We start from the raw sequence: 21033 nt of genomic DNA, 5'->3' as shown, positions 1-21033 counted from the left end.
CTCTCTCTCTCTCTCTCTCTCTCTCTCTTTCCCTCTCTCTCTCTTTCACAGACACACACACACACACACAGAGGAGAGGTTAAGTACCTGTGGTCCATGACTCTGATCTTAAGGCTTTGGACAAGCCATGCCAGGTCTCTGCCATTAATTTGCCTTATTGGCCAGTCCTCGGTATCAATATTATGCTGCCAGCATCCCAGTAATGTTCCTTTCAATGAAGTTCACCAAACGCTAACAATGATTTTTTTTTAACCTGACATATTACCCTGTTGGCTCATATTGGGTGCAGTCTACTCAACCCCTATATAAAGACTGCTTCACCTTTTTGTGTCCTGCACCCCTCTGGTAGTCAGTCTGGTGAAACCAATGGACCCTCCCTCAGAATCACGGTTTAAAATAGTGTTATAAAGGAAACTGATCATAATGAAATTCAATTATTGAAATTTAAGTAAAAGAAAACCAAGTTGCCGAGAGACAGATCTTTTTTTCACAGCAAGTGTACTTGTGAAAGTGATTTATGTATTTTAGTACGGGACTTTACATTTATCCCATTTGAATTTCACCTTATCATATTCAGCCCAACCAAAGCCCATTGAATATTTTTTTGTTTGACTTCATCACCCAGCTACCCTTCCCATGTTAGTGTTGACTGCAAATCAGATGAGCACCCCACATGTGCTTTTATTTGAGTCATTGATAAAATGTTAGAGAGCCCAGGGCCAAACACAGATGCAACAGTAATCCACTGGAGACCTCCTGCCTGGAACATTCAAAAGTTAAGTGCTTTGGGAAATCACAACTGGCATGGGTCAGGGGTGGGACTAGAACCCAGTTCTTTATGATGCTGATGCTGATGCTGGGTCTCTAAGCAATATCCTATGCTGCCTCTCAGATGAGATTGATTTAGCCCCTGTATTTTTGTAGAGAACTTTGCATACATTATCCTAATAGGTCCTTAGCACATTCTTTTGATATAGCTACTCCATATACGGAAACTAAATTTTGGAAAAGGTTCAGTGACTGGTTCCTGATAGGGATCAAAGGTAGCATCTGAACCCAGTCATTAGCCCTTATGACATCCTGCCCATCACCTCACTTTTTTTTCCTTTTTGAAGTCTAAATATCCTTGACTCCTGAAAATGGTCAGCATATGCTATCAACTTGAAGTCCTTCACTTTCTGAGGTCCTTGAAGCAGAAGACCAGCATTCTTGGATCCTACCAGCTGCAATGACTACATAGTGGTGACAGACTCTCAAAGTGTCTGTGACATGAAGACAGGCCTTACTAAGTTCAGAGAAGATTATGACCATGTTGGCAACAGCATTGATTGATTTTTCCTCTAGTCTCTCTCAAGGACAACCTATAGAGTTTTGAAAGGGTTTTGATGGGTGTCAGTGGGGGAAAGACCCAATCAATCAATCAATCAATTAACAAGCATTTCATAAGTACCTGCTGTGTGCCAGGTACTATTCTAGGTGCTGAAGATTAAAAAAAACTGCCCCTGCCCTCTGGGAGCTTATGTTCTACTCACTCCAATGAACTTGCTAATAGTTTAAGTGTTGATCTTGAAGTCTTTTCTATGTATTAAACTCTGAGTTGTTCTTTGTCATGTATTCCTAGCTCAACATGCTGTCTTGAATGTAGCAGCCACTTCAGAGCCCTTTTTCCTTCAATCTTTTAGAACTCCCAATTTTCATCAAAGCTCAGCTTCAGGGGGGCATCTCCTGCAGGAAACCTTCTAGATCCCTCCCAGGTGCTAGTGTCCCCTGAAATCACTTAGAATTTCATTCTGTATTTACTTATATATGCACAGATCATTTCCTTCCAATGTTAGTTCTTCAAACAAATAAACTGTTTGGTGTTTTGGACTCTCTCTCTAGCTCCTAGCACAGGGCTGGGGATATAGTTGGATGATTCAGAGTCTGTTGGGATGAGCTGAACTGAATTCAGTGGAATTGGATCAGATTGAATTGAGTGGGCTCCATTGGAATTGATGTTTCACATTGCTAGAATATTATCTGATAACAGTATAGACAAAAAATTGCCTGAAAGACAATAAAAATTCACAACTCAAACTAAATCTTTTTCAGTTTACCAAGAAATACGGAAATGTTTTCTGCATGCATGTGAGAAATCTTACCTTTATAATGGTAACTGGATTGCCACTGATCAAGGAGGTCCTGGTCAACCAAGACTACGTGTTTATTGATCGCCCCCACGCTCCTATCATCTCCCATATCTTTAAATCACTTGGTGAGTTCTTTGAATGGTGCTATTTTTTTATCTCCAAGATTATTTAAAAGGTATCTTTGACTCCTTTCTTTCATCATTCCTGCAGGATTCCAACGAATTATAGAAGTCTTGTGGCTAGAAGATACGTGATAGAAAAAAAAAATAGGCCTTTGGCGTTCCTTTCCTTCATGTCAGAGAGTGGGGTGAAGAATAATAGGATTGATGGGGAGGGCAATGAGGATGGTGAAGGGGTTCAAATCCATCCCACAGGAGAATCCACTGAAGGAGCTTGGAATATTTAACTTAAGGACAAGAAGACTCAGTTGGGGGGTAAAGAGAGGCATGATGACTGTCTTCAAGTGTTTGAAAGCCTGTTAGTAGAGAAGATATTAATTTTTTCTTCTTCATCCCAGAACCAGCAGCAAAGGTTAAGAGTTGCAGGGGGCTACAATATGGCTTGATACTGGGAAAAACTGCCTAACATTCAGAGCTGTCCAATGATTTTCCTTCCGAGGTGGTAGATTTTCCCTCATTGAAGATCTTCAAGAAAAACTTTTCAGTATATTTTGTTGGTGTTGTTTACTGGGTACAAGTTAAACTGGATGACCTCTGAGATCCCTTCCAACTCTGAAGCCCTAAGGGTTTATGATTCTGCCTTTGGGCCCTTTGACCCACACGATGGTGCAGGTGCCAGCAGAGCCACCTGCATCTGGAGGAATTCAATAAAATCAAAGTCCCAGGTCAAAGTCTTTCTGTTTTGTTTTGTTTTGTTTTTCTTTAATTTTTTAAAAAAAGTTTTATTTTTAACTTATGGAATAAAGTAAGCATTTCTTTAACACATTACAACAAAATGATGACTACATATAAAACTGAAAATCTGCTAAGCACAACTTAATATTCCTTTCAAATATACAACAAAATTTTGATGTAAATGTATTTTCCTTTTTTTTTCCTCTTCCCTTCACTCCCTTCCCTAGAGATGGCTACCATTAGACACAAATAGGTATGTGTGTGTGTGTGTATGTATATATACACATATATATATACACACATATATATGTATACACAAATATATATACACACATATATACATATATATAAATAATTATTCTATGCATACTTCTATTTATGATTTCTTTCTCTAGATATTGAGAGTGTTTTTCTTCACATGTCCTGACTGGTTAATTTGGGTATTTATAATAGACAAAATAAATTATTCATTCAAAGTCTTGTTTAAACAATATTGCTTTTATAGTACACAATGTTCTCTGGGTTTCTGTTCATTTTACTCTTCAATATTTCATCCAAGTCTTTTCATGTTTTTTTCTAACATCACTGAGCTCATCATTTCTTATATAACAATAGTATTCCATCACAAACATATACCAAAACTTGTTCAGTCAATTGATGGGCATCCTGGTGATCTCCATTTCTTTGCCAACACAAAGAGATTTGCTGTAAAGATTTTAGAACACATCAGTTCTTTTTCCTTTTCTCTAATCATCTTTGGTAGTAGACCTACTAGTGGTATTGCCAGGTCAAAAGCTTTAGGTATTTGTAACACTATGAATATAATTCCAGATGGCTCTCCAAAATAGTTGGACCAGTTCACAATTCCACCAACAATGAATTAGTTTTCCAATTTTTCCACATCCTCTCTAATACCTGTCACTCTCCTCTTCAATCACTTTAGCCAATATGGTAGGTATAAAATAATATCTCAAAATTGTTCTTCCAGAGCATTTTTTTTATATGACTATAACTTGCTTTGATTTCTTCATTGGAAAACTGCCTGTTCACATTCTTTGACTGTTCATCAGTTGGGGAATGACTTATATCCTTTTAGATTTGATAAAGTTCTTTCTATATTTTAGATATGAGATCTTTATTTGATAAACTGTCTATAAATCCCCCCCTAACTTTCTACTTTCCTCCTAATCTTGGCTACAATTGTTTTACTTGTACTAAACTTTTTTTAATTTAATATAATTGAAATTATTAATTTTCACTTACCTTTGCTCTCTATATTTTGTTTATTCATGAATGTTCACCTATCCATAAGTCTGATAAGAAATATGTTTCATGGCCTTCTAATTTCCTTGTAAAATCTCTCATTATATCTAGCATGTATCAATTTTGTCTTGTCTTGGAACATGGTGTGAGATATTGGTCTGTGACCAGTTTCTGCCATACTGATTTCCAGTTTTCCCAACAATTTTTTTTTTATCAAATAATGAAATCTTATCCCAAAATCTTTAGTCTTTTCACTTGTCAAATACAAGGTTATTATGTTTGTATGGTGCTATAAAGTGTATGTCTACTCTGTTCCACTAATCTATTGCTTAACCAATACAAGACAGTGTAAGTAATTACTGCCTTATAATACAATTTAAAGTCTGGGACTGCTGAACCTCCTTACTTTACACATTTTTCATCATTTCCTTGGATATTCTTGATTTTTTTGTTTTTTTAAATGAATTTTATTATCTCTTATTCAGTAAAATATTTTGTGATAATTTGATTGAGATGGTGTTTAATGTATAAAATATTTCTGTTAATATTTTCATTTTTATTATATTGGCCCAGTATACTGTTGAACAACTAAAATATCAATAGTTACTTAAATCTGAATTTATTTGTATAAAAGGATTTTTAAAATCATTTTTAAAAGAAAATTAATGGTTATTTTTGGTAGGTAGACTCCTAGGTATTTTATGCTGTCTAGAGTCATTTTAAATAGGATATTTTTTACTATCTCTTCTTGTAGAAAATCACTTGTTTGTGATATATAGGAATGCTGATGATTTATGTGTAGTTACTTTATATCTTGCTACTTTGCCAAAATCATTAATTTTTTCACCTAATGTTTTAGTTGACTCTTTGGGATTTTCCAAATACATCATGATATCCTCTGCAAAAAGAGATAGTGTTATTACCTCATTCCCTTTTCTGATTTCTTCAATTTCCTTTTCTTCTCTTATTGCTACTGCTAGTATTTCAATACAATATCAAATAATGCTGGTGACAGTAGGCATCCTCATTTCACACCTGATCTTACCAGAAAGGCTGCTAGTTTATCCCAATTACAAATAATGCTTGCTGATGGTTTTAGATAAATGCATTTTTTATCAATTTAAGGAAAATCCATTTATCATCAATAAGTTTGAGTATTTTAATAGAAATATGTGTTGTGCTTTTTCAAAAGCTTTTTCTGCATCTATTAATATAATCATACTATTTTTTAAAACATTTTTTATTGGTGTAATCAATTATGTTAATAGTTTTCCTTATAATGTTTTTAATTCCATTTTCTTTAGTGGTATATTCACCCATTTAATTTTTAATGCTAATGATTTGGTCTTCTCTCACAATCATATTAACAAATTTTTATCTATTTTATTTATTTTTTTCATAAAACAAACTCCTTGTTTTATTTACTAATTGATATTATTTTTTTAAAAAAATCATTGTTTTATACTTAATAGTATTTTTTCCAATTGCATGTAAAGATAGTTTTCAACATTTATTTTTGTAAGATGTTGAGTTTCAAATTTTTTTGCACTTCCTCCTTTCCTTCCCTCCCCTCCTGAAGACACTAAGCAATTGGTATAAGTTATATATATACAATCATGTTAAACAAATTTCCATATTAGTCATGTTCTGAAAGAAGAATCTGAACATAAAGGAGAAACCACAAAGAAGAAAAAAGACAAAAAATAACAATATGTTTCAATCCATATTCAGACTCCACATTTCTTTCTCTGGATGTGGTTAGCATTTTGCAGCATGATTCTTTTGAAATTGTCTTGGATCATCGTATTGCTGAGAAGAGCTAAGTCTATCATAGTGGATCATTGCACAATGTTGCTGTTGCTGTATACGATGTTCTCCTGGTTCTGTTCACTTTACTCAGCATCAGTTCATTTCAGTCTTTCCAGGTTTTTTTTTTAAATCCACCTGCTCATCATTTCTTATAGTACAATAGCATTCCATTACAATAATTCACCACAGTCATTCCCCAACTGATGGGCATCCCCACAATTTCAAATTCTTGCCATCACAAAAAGAGCTTTTATAAATATTTTTGTACATGTGGGGCCTTTTCCCTTTTTATGATCTCTTTGGGATATAGACCTAGTAGTGGTGTCATTGGATCAAAGGATTTCACAGTTTTATAGCCCTTTGGGCATAGTTCCAAATTGTTCTCTAGAATGATTGGATCAGTTCACAACTCCACCAACAATATACTAGTGTTCCGATTTTCCACATCCTACATCCAAATCCACAGTGTGTCAATTTTCCCACATCTTCTCCAACATTTATTTTCCTTTTCTGTCATATTAGCCAATCTGATAGGCATGAGGTGATACCTCAGAGTTGTTTTAGTATGCATTTCCCTAATCACTAAAAAGTGATTTAGAGCATTTTTTCATATGATTAAAAGATATAATTTCTTCCTCTGCAAACTGCCTGCTTATATACTTTGACTATTTATCATTTGGGTGATGGGCATGTTTTCTTGTACATTTGACAAAGTCTTCTATGTATTTTAGAAATGAGGTCTTTATTAGAAACATTGGCTTTTCTTCTGATTTTGGTTGCATGGGTTTTGTTTCTGCAAAACTTTTTTAATTTAGTGTAATCAAAATTATCTATTTTGCATTTCATAATGTTATCTATTGTTTGGTCATAAATTCTTTCCTTCCTCACAGGTAAACTATTCCTTGTTCTCCTAATTTGCTTATGGTATCATTCCTTATGTCTAAATCATGCATCAATTTTGACCTTATCATGGTCTACAATGTATGAGGTTGGCCTATGCCTAGTTTCTGCCATACCATTTTCCAGTTTTCCCAGCAGTTTCTATCAAATGATGAGTTTTTATCATAGAAGATGGAGTCTTTTTTTTTCAAACAGTAGACTACTATAGTCACTGACTACTGTGTCTTGTGTGCTTAACTGATTCCACTGATCCACCACTCTATTTCTTAGCCAGTACCAAATAGTTTTGATGATTGCTGCTTTATAATATAGTTTTAGATCCGACACAGATAGGCCACCTTCCCCTGCATTTCTTTTCATTAATTCCCTTTATTTTCTTGAGATTTTGTTCTTCTGATGAATAGTGTTATTATTTTTTCTAGCTCTATAAAATATTTTTCATAGTTTGATTGGTATGGAACTGAATAAGTAAATTTAAAAAATCATTTTTATTGCATTAGCCGGGTCTACCCATGAACAACTGATATTTTTTTCCAATTTTCCATTTTTACCTAACTTTGCTTTCTATGTTTTGTTCATTCATAAATTGTTTGCCTATCCCTAAGCCTGATAAATATGTTCCAAGTTCTTCTAATTTTCTTGTAAAATCTCTCTTTATGTCTAGGTCATTTATTCATTTTAGCCTTATCTTGGTATGGGGAGTGATATGTAATTCACTGTTCTTTTTTATTCTCAAATTTATTAATCTAACCTTTAATTTTTAGGATTTCCAATTTAGTGTTTAATTGGGGATTTTAAATTTGTTCTTTTTTAGTTTTTTTAATTGCATATCCAATTCATTAGTTTTCTCTTTCTCTATTTTATTGATGTAGGCAGTTAGAGATATAAATTTTCCTCTAATCACTGCTTTTGCTGTATCACATTTATTTTGATATGTTGTCTCATTACTGTAGTTCTCTTAAATAAAATTATTAATTATTCCTATGATTTGTTCTTTAACCCACTCATCCTTTAAGATTAGGTTGTTTAATTTCCAATGTGTTTTTAATCTATGTTTCCTTGGTCCTTTATTAAATATAATTTTACTGCATTATGTTCTGAAAAGATACTTTTAATATTTCTGCTTTTCTGCTTTTGACTATAAAAATTTTATGTAGTAGTGTTTGGACAATCTTTGTAAAGGTACCAGGCTGAGAAAAAGGTGTATTCCTTTCTATTTCCATTTAATTCTATCCAGGTATCTATCATGTATAGTTTATCTAAAATTCTATTTACTCCCTTAACTTCTTTCTTACTAATTTTTTTCATTCAATTTATCTAGTTTTGAAAAGGGAAGATTAAAGACCCCTACTATTACACTAATACTATCAATCTCTGCCTGTAACTTAACTTTTATTTTAAAAATTTAGCTGCTATGGTATTTGGTGCATATAGGTTCAGTATTGGTACCGCTTCATTGTCTATGGTAGCTTTTAGCCATAACTTTGTCTGAGATCCTTATTGTTACCCCTACCTTTTTTACATCAGCTGAAGTATAATAAATTCTGCTCCAAACATCCATTTGAACTCGGCATGTATCTCTAATTTTTAAGTGTTTTCTGTAAACAACAGATTATAGAATTCTGATTTGAATCCATTCTGCTATCCATTTCCATTTAATAAGTGAGCTCATCCCATTAACATCCAAAGTTATAATTACTTTCTGTGAATTTCCCTCCATCTTATTTTTACTATTTTCCTTTTCAACATTTCTTTACACCCAATCACTCTTATCTGAACTTCTCCCTTTACCCTCCTATTCCTTATATTATCCATCCTCTAAAAGTTCCTCCTTTATTTATTCACCCAACTCTCCTAATCTTAATTTATATACCCTCCTAAAAGTCTCTCCCTTACCCTATTCCCCAAGTTTCTCACTTCTCTAGAATTTCATAAGATTTCTAAATCTCTTCAGATGTATGTGTTGCTTTCTCTTCAAACCAGATGAGAGTAAAGTTACATAACCAGCCCTCCACTCCTCCACCTGGTTGCTTTGTATTAGTTTTTCCTTTCATGCCCCATTTGTATGAGATACTTTCTCCTTTTACCATTTTCCTAACTAATTTTGTTTTTTTTTAAAATCACCTCAACATACACAATTCATCTCCAACCTTTCTTTCAAACTACCTTATTGATGATAATATTTTTTAAGAATACTATTGCTAATCATAAAAACGAAAAAAGTACTAATATTAATAACATTTTCATGTGTTGTAAGTAAACAGTTTGATCTTAATCTAAACCTGATAATTATTCTTTAATGATATCCTTATATTTTTCTGGATCTTTTATGTTGGATTTTCCATTGAGTTCTGGTCTTTTTGTTCTAAATACCTGAAAGTATTTCAGTTCATCAAATGTCCTTTTTTTTTTCATTCAGGATTATTCTCAGCTTTGCTGGATAAGTGATTCTTAGATGCAATTGCATTTCCCTTGCTCTTTGAAATATAATGTTCCAAGACTATGGTCTTTTAGTGTAGAAGTTGCTAGTTCTTCTGAAATCCTGACAATTTTTCTTCAGTATTTGTGTTTTTCCCTTGTTGCTAGCAAAATTTTCTCGTAAACTGGGAATTTTGAAACTAGGCTATGACATTTCTATAAGTTTTCTTCTTGGAATCTCTTCCAGTTGGTAATCAGTGGATTATTTTCTATTTCTACTTTACCTTCTTGTTCAAGAACTTTAGAGCAATATTCCTTAATAATTTTTTCTAACATTGTATCCAGTTTCTTTTTTTCAATCATAGCTTTCAGGTAGACCATCAATTCTTTTTTTTTCTCCCAAAGACAAGGTTTATTAGAACATCTCCCATATTGACCAGAGTCTTAAGGAGTTTATGCATTTGTATCACTAGTGCAAGCAGGTCAGATCTTAAGAATCTGAGCATCTTAACGGAGGCCAAATGGACCTTATATACAGAGACTGTGGGAGGGATCTAGAGGTGTCTCAGTAGTATGGGGTGAATGCCAGGGACCTGGACCAAGTGACCAAGGGAGAATGGAATCAATAGGATTAAGGGTGGGAAGTGGCAGGGGGCCATAGGAAAGGAAGACAATGGAGGACCAAGCTAGGTTAAGAGAAACAGAGAATTGGGAGATTGGGTGTAGGTAATAAGGAAAGGCTAGTTGATAGGATTATAGCCTCAGGCAAATTCTAGAGATAAAACCATGTGGGAAAGCCCAGGGCTTTTCCTTTTTGGGGTCCGGATCCCAAAGACATGGTCTTTTACTTTTAGGGATTCGGATCCCAACCCATCATTCCCCCATCAAACAAATGGACCCAAATTCTTTTGGGGTAAGGGGTGAAGGTCTTGGCTTCTGAAACTGCTTCCTGCTGGCAAGGTGGGTAGAGCTGTCCCTGCTTTGAGGGGGTCCCAAAGAGGAGGTTAGCTGGCACCAAGCACAGACTGTATCTAAGGGATGATGGGGGGACATTGGCTGGTACCTGCTGTTTGCTACCCACTGTAGTCGAGAAGACACAAATCTGGCAGAAAAGACTGCAGGGCCCAGATACAGGGAGAAGTAAAAGTGTAAATCTGATCTGCATAGTTATCTGATTTTGTTACTTTTTCAAAAGTTTAAGTAACTCTTTTGCAGTAGACCATCAATTCTTATATTCTCTCTCCTCAATCTGTTCTCCAGATCAGTTGTTTTTTTTTTTAATGAGATGTTCCAAATTCAATTCTATTTTTTTGAGTTTTATTATTTATTGGTGTCTTATAATGTCATTAGATTCCACTTACCCAAATCTAGTTTTCAATTATTTATTTTCTTCCTTAAAATTTTGTATCTTTTTTCCCAATTGGTTAACTTTCTTTTCATAATTTTCTTGGGTTTCTTTTACTTTTTATAGGCCAAAGACTTGGAGGGGCAGGTGGTGGGAGATGAATGAGGAAGGGTGGGGGGAATTGTTGGGAACAAAGATGAAGGAGTAAGCATGGATTAGAGATACTTACTCTATTATTCAGAGAGGAGGAGTAGAATTGATGTTGCTAAGACTTAAGGAATGAAGGCATGGAACTGAAACCCATGGGAGAACAACTTCTTCTAGAAGTAGGAGCGTAGACATCTGCCCTAAGTTTCACTTGGTAGTGGAGCAGAGAAGACAAAGGCCTGAAAAAGTCACTTTAAATTTAGTCTTTGATAGGGAGTCATTAAGGGCAGAGTAGATGGATTGGCTAGGCATAGTAGAGACCAATAGAAGTTAGGTGCTATCAAACTGGATCTATCCAGTTTGGACATTCTGAGGTTCTTTACCACTTCACTGATTGTCCTTCAGTCAATTTTTCCATTTTCATCTGTGACATATAATGTTTGTGTCCCCCACCCATTAACCAAACCTGCCTAGGTACTATTTCTAAAATGCACCTCCCCCACCCCAGCCCAGTCATAGATTCACAGATTAAGAGCTGGAAGGAAACTTAGAGGACACCCAGTCCAACTCCCCACACCCATTTTACAGATGAGGTCACTGAAGCTGAGAGTTCATAAATATCAGAGTCATAAGTTAAGCCCAGGTCTTCTTAACTCCAAGACCAAAACTCTAGTTTATGAATCATACCTTTACTCCATGCTATGCCCTTCATGTGGAATATTCTCCTTTCCCCCTCTTAGCCTCCTAAAACCTTTCAGGTACCAATTCACACACTTAGCTTCTCCATGAAGCTTTCCCTTGTCAACAAAAAAATTCTTCTGTGTCTTATGTCTAGAAAGTTTGCATTATTAATTTGTGATAATGATCCATACCAGTGCTTAGCTCAGTGCCCAACATATAATAATAACATTTTTTACTGACATTTACACATTCATGGAGGAGTTTCTAGCTTACCTTCCCAACAAGATGGGAATTTAATTTCCAATAGAGCTCAGGCAGTCTAACACTTATTGTACTCTATCACCACTTAATGAAAGGCTTTGACCATCTTCAATGCCTAATAAATGCTTGTTGAATGAATGAATGAATGGCTCAGGGTGGATACCTTGACATTTGAGATAATTATGGTATCTGAGAAGCATAAGTGACCTCAGCAACTGCCCAAGACTGCCTAGACCTGAATTGGAATCACCTCTCAACATTCCCAACAAATGGTCATCCAGACTCTGCTTGAAGACCTCCAAAGATGGGGATCCCACCACCTTTCAAATAAGTCCATGACACTCTAGAATAATTTTAATTGGTCAGAAGTTGGTCATTTCCTCCAACTTAATTTCTCCTTAAATCTTTCTCTGATTTATCCTGGTTTTGCCTTCCACTCTTCCACATGACACCCTCAATGCAATTCTTCTGACTTTCTACTAGCTCCTCTTTCTTTTTACCTTAACAATAACTTATGACTTATTTCAGAATACTGGGGTGAACCTGTCTATCAGAATGTGTAATATGAAATCTCCAACCACTGTGAGTTCCCATGATTTTCTTGGCCCAGACACATTTCAACTGCTTCTTTCCTTTTTTGTTCTGTTAAGGGTACCACCATTTTTAAAAACATATTTCACTCTTTTTCTCTTTTTATTTATTTATTTTTGTTGTTATTTAGCATTTCATTTTCTCCAGTTACATGTAAAAATATTTTTAACATTTATTTTTAAAACTTTCAATTTCAAATTCTTTCCCTTCCTCACCCCCTTCCCCTATTGAGAAGCTAAGTAATTTCATATAGGTTATACATGTGTAGTCATGAGAAACACATCCATAATAGTCATGATGTGGAAGAAAACATAGATACACATGTACACACACACACACACACACAAACCTCAAGAAAAAAAGTAAAAAAAAGTGATGCTTGAATCTATATTCAGACACCATCATCTCTTTCCCTTGGGTTGGATAGTATTTTTCATCATAATAATTTCCATAAGACTATAGATAGCTTTGGTTAATTCATCTAAAATATCTTTTAATCATTTGCAAATTAGGGAATGGCTTTTATTTTTGTAAACTTGACTCAGTTCTCTATATGTTTGAGAAATGAGGGCTTTATCAGAGAAATTAGCTTCAATTTTTTTTCCATTTACTACTGTTAATCGTATTTCCCTCCATTCCATTTCCCTGCCACTGTTTTTTTCTATTCTTACTCTCTTTTCACCTTGTTCCTCCTCAAAAGTATTTTGGTTCTGACCACCTCCTCCCCCAATCTGCCCTCCCTTTTATCATCCCACCCCTTTTTCTCTTATGCCCTTTCCCTCCTGCTTTTCTGTAGGGTAAGATAGATTTCTATACCTAATTAAGTGTGTATGTTATTCATTCCTTGAGTCAATTTTGATGAGAGTTAGGTTTCACTTGATCTCCCTCACCTCTCCTATCAACCCCTGCAATGTAAAAGCTTTTCATTGCCTCTTTTTTGTGAGGTAATTTACCCCATTCTACCTCTCCCTTTCTCCAAGTATATTCCTCTTTCATTCCTTAATTTTTATTTTTTAGCTATCATCCCTTCATATTCAACTCACACCATTGCCCTCTGTCTATATATACTCCTTCTAAATCCCCTAACAATGAGAAAGGTCTTATGAGTTACAACTCTTCCCATGTAGGAATGTAAACAGTTTAACTTTATTAAGTCCCTTATGGCTTCCCTTTCCCATTTACCTTTTTATGCACCTCTTGAGTCTTGTATTTTTTTCTCTTTTCTTTTTTTTTATTTTTAACATGTGTTTTTAAAACTTTGGGTTACAAATTTTATCCCTTTTTCCCTCCCCACCCACCCTCATTGAAAAGGCAAGCATCTCGATACAGATTACAGTTGTGTAGTCATGCTAAACAGTTTCATAGTAGTCCTGTTGTGAAAAACTAAGTATATTTCCCTTCAACCTATCCTACCCCCTATTTATTATTCTCTTATTTGACCCTGTCCCTCCTCAGAAGTGTTTGCTTTTGATTATCCCCTCCTCCAATCTGCCCTCCCCTCTATCGACCCCTTGCTCTCTTGTCCTCTTCCCCCCTTATTTTCTTGTAGGGTAAGATAGATTTCCACACCCAATTGAGTGTGTATGTTATTCCCTCCTTAAGTCAAATCCTATGAGAGTAAGATTCACTCATTCCCTCTCACCTTCCCCCATTTCCCCTCCACTGTAAAAGCCTTTTATTGTCTGTTTCATGTGAGATATTTTACCTCCCTCTACTTCTCCCTTTCTCCTTCTCCCAGTGTAATCTTTTCTCACCCCTTAATTTTATTTTCCAGATATCACCCCTTCATCTTCCACTCACCCTGTGCCCTCTATCTATCTATCTATACATACATATAATTTTTCCCCTCCCACTGCCCTAATACTGACAATTGACTCATGAGTTACAAATATCATCTTTCCCTGAAGGAATGTAAACAGTTCAACCTTAATAAGTCTCTTATGATTTCTCTTTCCTGTTTACCTCTTCCATGTTTCACTTGAGTCTTGTATTTGAAGGTCAAATTTTCTATTCAGCTCCAGTCTTTTCCATAGGAATGCTTGAAAGTCCTCTATTTCATTGAATGACCATTTTTTTACCCTGAAGGATTATACTCAGTTTTGCTGGGTAGGTGATTCTAGGTTGTAATCCTATCTCCTTTGCCCTCTGGAATATCATACTCCATGCCCTCTGGACCGTTAATGTAGAAGTTGCTAAATCTTGTGTTATCCTGATTGTGTTTCCACAAGACTTGAATTGTTTCCTTCTGGCTGCTTGCAATATTTTCTCCTTGACCTGGAGATTCTGGAATTTGGCTACAATATTCCTAGGAGTTTTCCTTTGGTGATCTCTTTCAGGAGGTGATTGGTGGATTCTTTCAATTTCTATTTTGCCCTCTGGTTCTAAAATATCAGGGCAGTTTTCCTTGATAATTTCTGGAAAGATGATGTCTAGGCTCTTTTTTTGATGATGGCTTTCAGATAGTCCAATAATTTTTAAGTTCTCTCTCCTGGATCTATTTTCCAGGCCAGTTGTTTTTCCAACGAGATATTTCACAGTCTCTTCTATTTTTTCATTCTTTTGGATTAGTGTTACAGTGCCTTGATTTCTCAAATTGTCCCTATCTTCCAATTTCTCCATTCTAATTTTTAAGGAAGTATTTTCTTCAGTAAGCTTTTGCACTTCCTTTTAGATTTGGCTAATATTGCTTTTTAGAGCATTCTTCTCCTCGTTGGCTTTTTGGACCTCTTTTGCCATTTGGGTTAGGCTATTTTTTAAGGTGTTATTTTCTTCAGTATTTTTTTGGGTCTCCTTTAGCATCACTCTCAATTTTTTGCCTACTTCTCTTACTTGCTTCTCAAAATCAATTTTGAGCTGTTCCATGGCCTGGGAACAATTCATATTTTTCTTGGAGGTTTTGGATGTAGGAGCTTTGACTTTGTTGTCTTCTGGTTGTGTATTTTGATCTTCCTTGTCACCAAAGTAAAATAATATAGTGTGACTCTTTTTGCACTGCTTGCTCATGATCTCAGCCAATTACTTGAGTTATAAACTCTTTGTTAAGGTAGAAGTCTGTTTCCAGTTTGGAGAATGTACTGTCCCAAGCTTCAGGGGTTTTGTGCAGCTGTTTTCAGAGATATTTCTAGGGACCTGTAAATTTTCAGTTCTTCCAAGGTGCTATGATCAAGGGCAAGGTGTTAACTCCTTTCCTGGACTGTGCTCTGGTCTATGAATTCTCTTTTCTGTCTTGCAACTGTGAGGAAGATTTCCTCTCCACAGCCACTACAAACTCCACCACACCACCTAGAACTGTGACCCAGATCCAAGCATGGGCAAATCAAGAGATTCCTGCCCCAGCACAGGCAAAGAGATCCCTGCAATCCCCCCTGATCAGCCACTTGATTTCCCCTCAGTCTGTGAGCCAAAAGCTCAGGAGGCAGCCACAGTTTGTGCTCGGGACTTGGGGCTGAGACCTAGCTTCTCTCTCACCGAAGTCACAGACATTTCCCACTGACCTTCTAAGTTGTCTTTGGCATTCGTAGTTTGAGAAGTCTGGAAACTGTCACAGCTGCCAGTGATTCAGCCCTCTGAGTCCTACTCCAGGTTTGCTGAGGTCTGTGCGCCCACGCTGAATTGAGCTCCTCTCTCTGCCCCACACGATATACCTTTCTGATCAACCATCCAAGCTGTCTTTGGCTGGAAATTTGTTTCACTCTGTCTTTTTGTGAGTTCTGCTGCTTTATAATTTGTTTGGAGCCATTTTCATAGGTATTTGGAGGAGTTTGGGGGAGAATTCAAGCAAGTCACTGCTTTTACTCCACCATCTTGGCTCCACCTCCCCGAGTCTTGTATTTGAAATTCAAATTTTCTATTCAGCTCTGTTCTTTTAATCAAGAATGTTTCATCTCTATCTCATTGAATATCCATTTTTCCCCTGAAGGATTATATTCAGTTTTGTTGGGTAGGTGATATTTGGTTGTAATCCTAGCTCCTTTGCCCTCTGAAATATCATATTCCAAGACCTCTGATCCTTTAATGTAGAAACTGCTAAATCTTGTATTATCCTGATTGTGACTCCACCATACTTTAATTGTTTCTGGCTGCTTGCAGTATTTTCTGCTTGACCTGAGAAGTCTGGAATTTTGCTATGATATTCCTGGCAGTTTTCATTTGGGGATCTCTTTCAGGAGGTTATTGGTGAATTCTTTCAATTTCTATTTTATCTTATGATTCTAGAATATCAAGGCAGTTTCCCTTAATAATTTCTTGAAAGATGATGACTACACACTTTATTTTATCATGGTTTTTAGGTAGATCAATAATTTTTAAATTATCTCTCCTGGACCTATTTTCAAGGTCAGTTGTTTTTCTGAGCTATTTCACATTGTCTTCTATTTTTTCATTCCTTTGGCTTTGTTTTACTGTTACTTGATTTCTCATAAAGTCATTAGATTCCATTTACTCCATTCTACTTTTTAAGGAATTATTTTCTTCAGTGAGCTTTTGGACCTCCTTTTGCATTTGTCCAGTTCTGCTTTTTGGCATTCTTCTCCTCTTTGAATTTTTGGACCTCTATTATCATTTGGCCTAGTCTGTTTTTTAAGGTGTTATTTTCTTCAACATTTTTTTTGGTGTCTCCTTTACCAAACTGTTGACTAATTTATCATGATTTTCTTGCATCACGCTCATTTCTTTTCCCAATTTTTCTTCTACCTCTATCATTTGATTTTCAAAATCTTTTTGGCGCTCTTCCATGGCCTGAGCCAATTCATATTTTTCTTGGAGATTTTGGAATAAGAGCTTCGACTTTGTTGTTTTCTTCTGGTTGTGTGTTTTGATCTTCCTTGTCACCATAGTAATTTTCTACATTCAAAGGGTTTTTTTTGTTGTTTGTTCATTTTCCCAGCCTGTTAATTGACTTTTAAATCTTTGTTAACGTAGGGCTCTCTTTCTAAGGTGGAGGGCACACAGTCCCAAGCTTCAGGGGTGTTGTGCAGCTGTTTTCAGAAATACCTCTAGGGATCTCTAAGTTTTTAATTCTTCCAAAGTTGGATGATCTAAGGAGAAGTGTTTACTACTCTCCTGGCCTGTGCTCCTGTATGAGTGACAAAGAAGTTCTCTTTTCTGCCCTGGAACTGTGAGGAGGGTACCCTCTCCACTGTGGCTGTAAGCTTGACTATGCTAGTCCTTCTCCTCACTCTGCTGCCACCAGGACTATAACCTAGATCCAAATATGGGCAAAGAAATGGAGTCCTGCCTCAGTGCTAGCAAAAAGACTTCTGTAATCAGCTTCTGACCAGTTGTTTGATCTCCTTACTATCTGTGGGCTGAGACCTCTGGAAACTGCCACTGCTGCTGCTGATTCAGTGGCAACCAAGACCTGCTACTGTGGCCTTGGCTGTGCTGGTGTGGCCTGTGTTAGACTTGGCTTAAGTGTAAAATGGAGATAATAAGGAACACCTAACTCCTAGGGTTGTTGTGAAGATCAAATGAGATAATATTTATAAAATGCTTAGCATAGTGTCTAGCACACAGTTGGTGCTTAATGAATGCTTATTCCCCTCTGACCCCTTTTCTTTACTCAGTTAGAAGCCTCTGTGGAAGGACTACACTCTTTATTTTTCCTGTTGGTCTAAGTAGTTATACAGAAACAGTTTGACCTCTCCCCTGTCATTAAAAAGGAACATATCTCTCAACAATTCCATCTTTCATCACCTTCCAAAAACTATGCTTTGGTCCCCAAGTTCTTCACAGAAAAGATACTTCCTGGGAAAGAAGTATCCCAAGGTACCTCTTCTACCACCACCACCTCCATTCTTGGGTAGAGAAAAATAAGGATGACTATTTAATACTATACTGTCAGCAAGGGGGAGTGGCTTTATCAGTTCCAGATGACATCAAGTAAAGGACAGATAACCAGTCTACTTGTGGTATATCCAGCACCCATAGGCCAAGGTATCACTGCCCTGCATGGACCATGACACCGATGAAATCAGCAAGGACCATATCAGATGGCTTAGGCTGCTCAAAGCGGATCTTACCATCCAGATGAGAACTTTGGTTCCTCCTCTTGTCCATAGCTGGCTTCTCAAAGCAGAAACTCATCCAGCAGCCAGTCATCTCTGATAAAATTAAGCTCATACTTATAGACCCCAAGGCACATGCCCTACTTATAGACCCTGAAGACCTCTGGGCCTTGACATCTCTCTCTGCTTTGTCTTTAGGACTTCCAGATATTTCCATATACCCTACAGTTGAACTTCAAGTGTTATTTCCCCAATTAGTGTGTAAGTTCCTTGGGAGCAGGAACTGTATTTTTCTATTTCTATATCCAGCACAGTGATTGGCACATAGTAAATGTTTTGGCTTTTTTTTTTCAAGTGCTTGTTCAATTGAATTCCATTGCTAGTAGAGGGAATAATCACACCAGTAAAATTACAGATATTTTGAAATGTTGATGTAAGTTGTTGTTATTATTGTTATTGTTGTTGTTGTTGTTATTGTTATTATTTAGGCTTAATCATGTCAAATGGCCAAGGGTGGAAAGAGCAAAGAAGATTTGCCTTAATGACATTGAGGAACTTTGGTTTAGGAAAGAAGACCTTGGAAGATCGCATCCGGGAGGAGGCCAGGTATCTCACTGACGCTATCAGGGAAGAAAAAGGTGAGCATTGTTCAGGCAGAGGTATTTTCAATTGCTTTTGATTGTCCTTTTAGCCACATGATCATTAAAGAAAATATGTAACTGTGGGTGGAAGGAGCAGGGGAAGAGAGATCATCCCTAGACTGGGGACAGGCAAAATGCCCCCACACCCTTCAAGGAATGTTTTCATTTTAAGTTTTATTTTAAACTTAAACACAAAATAAGAAAAGGAAAAAAAAAAACATTACCATGTGCACAGCAGACCGTAAGAGAGGATTCAATATAAAACAATAAATTTCCATTTCAAGAAAACCTACATAATTAATATTACACAGTGTTTTTAAAGTTGCCCATCTTCTCTTTGCTTCCTTATTGCTTCCTTCCTTTCTTTTATTCTCTGCTGTGTATTTTTTACTTTATTTTTCCCTCTCCCCCCAACCCCATTCTTAGGAAGACCACAATTAAGTGTGAATATACACACACATATACATACATACATGCATACACATATATACATATACACATATACCTAGATACCTATATATATAGGTATATATATATATATACACACACACATATATACATATATACACTCATACACATATATGTAAGACCATATTGTGCTTTTTTCCACCTGTCATTTGTGTCTCTCACAGTGGATAGCATCTTTCTTCATAGGTCCAAGTTTTTCCATCTTTTTCTAAATCATCCAGGTTATTAATCAGTTCCTATATCACAGCAGAATTTCAACCCAATCACATCCTATATGAGAGCTTATCTATGAAAGTTTTTCCCCAATTTTCTGCATTCCTTCTATTTATGGGTACATAGATTTTATTTATACAAGAAACATTAAATTTAAAGTAATATAGTTTAATGTCTGATACTTTTGAAACTACTTCCTTTACATTTTTTCCCCCCTGGTTTCTTTGAGGTTCCTTACCTAATGCTCTTCCAAATGAACTTTACTTTATATTTTTTTTTCTAAACACTAAAATAATTTTTAGCAATTCAATTGGGATGACATTGAATAAGTAGTTGGGTAAAATTGTCATTTTAAAAATTATATTGGCTTTACCTACTCATGAATAATAAATATTATTTAAATTATTTCCATTGAATTTATTTGTATAAAAAAGTGTGTTATGTTTATGTTCATATAGTTCCTGTGTTTGTTTTGGCAGGTATAAGCTCAGGTATTTTATACTATCTGGCATTTTAAATGATCTAAAACTATATTGAATAATATTGCTGACACAATATAGTTTCTCTATTTTTCACTTTTGATTAAATATACTTTAACTTTTTCTAAGACAATGATTACTATCCTTCCTTTTTTAAATAATAAATTCTACAACTGCCCTTTATCTTATCTTTATGTGTGTCTCTCATTTTTATAATGTTTCCTGATAGCAACATATTGTTGAATTCAATTTTTCAATATGTTATCTATTTCTATTTTATGGATAAATTTATTCCATTAACATTCTAAGCTACAATTACTTGTGTATTTACTTCCTTTCTATTTTTCCTCACTATCCTTCTCACCCTGTTTATCCAATATCTTCTCACTTCTCTGCTTTACTTCTACCCACCATCTTGCCCTCCTATTCCTTAACCTACTCACTTTTCTAAAAGTCTCTCCCTTATCCTCTCCCCCCACCCTATCCCTTACCCTCCTATTTCTTTCTGAATTTAGAAGATTTTAATACCCTTATACATACACACATATACATACATATATACATATACATATATACACACACATATTTTCTCTTTTTAACCCATTCCCAATGAGAGCAAGTTTTCAGCAGTCCCTGCACTCCTCCTTTACTAGCTTCTTCTGTATTAATATTTTCCTTTTATGCCTCAATTATTCCTTTTTATTTCTCCCTACACAATTTTATTTTTTATAATCACCCCATCATACTCAGCTCAGCCCAAATCTTTCTTTCACACTATGCAAATATAAATGACAGTCATAAGAGAGCTGATAATATTTTCACATATAAG

General features: G+C 35.7%; 1 protein-coding gene across 2 annotated transcripts in view; it reads left to right on the top strand.

Annotated features, from left to right (window-relative positions):
• LOC114036300 (cytochrome P450 2J2-like) overlaps positions 1-21033 on the top strand; it is a 58557-nt gene that overhangs the window by 1252 nt on the left and 36272 nt on the right. Inside the window, exons 2-3 of one of the 2 annotated variants that reach the window (XM_027852750.1) lie at positions 2092-2254; positions 18970-19041. In XM_027852750.1, coding sequence (XP_027708551.1) covers positions 2092-2254; positions 18970-19041 — 235 coding nt within the window. Of the gene's footprint in view, positions 1-2091; positions 2255-18891; positions 19042-21033 lie in introns of both variants that reach the window. The other variant, XM_027852749.1, reaches the window with a different exon arrangement.

This window comes from Vombatus ursinus, unplaced genomic scaffold, assembly GCF_900497805.2.
Source record: "Vombatus ursinus unplaced genomic scaffold, bare-nosed wombat genome assembly UNPS02009824.1, whole genome shotgun sequence".
In the NCBI taxonomy this organism is placed as follows: Eukaryota; Metazoa; Chordata; class Mammalia; order Diprotodontia; family Vombatidae; genus Vombatus; species Vombatus ursinus.
The sequence above is the reverse complement of the archived record's forward strand: the minus strand, read 5'-3'. Positions and strand labels throughout refer to the sequence as shown.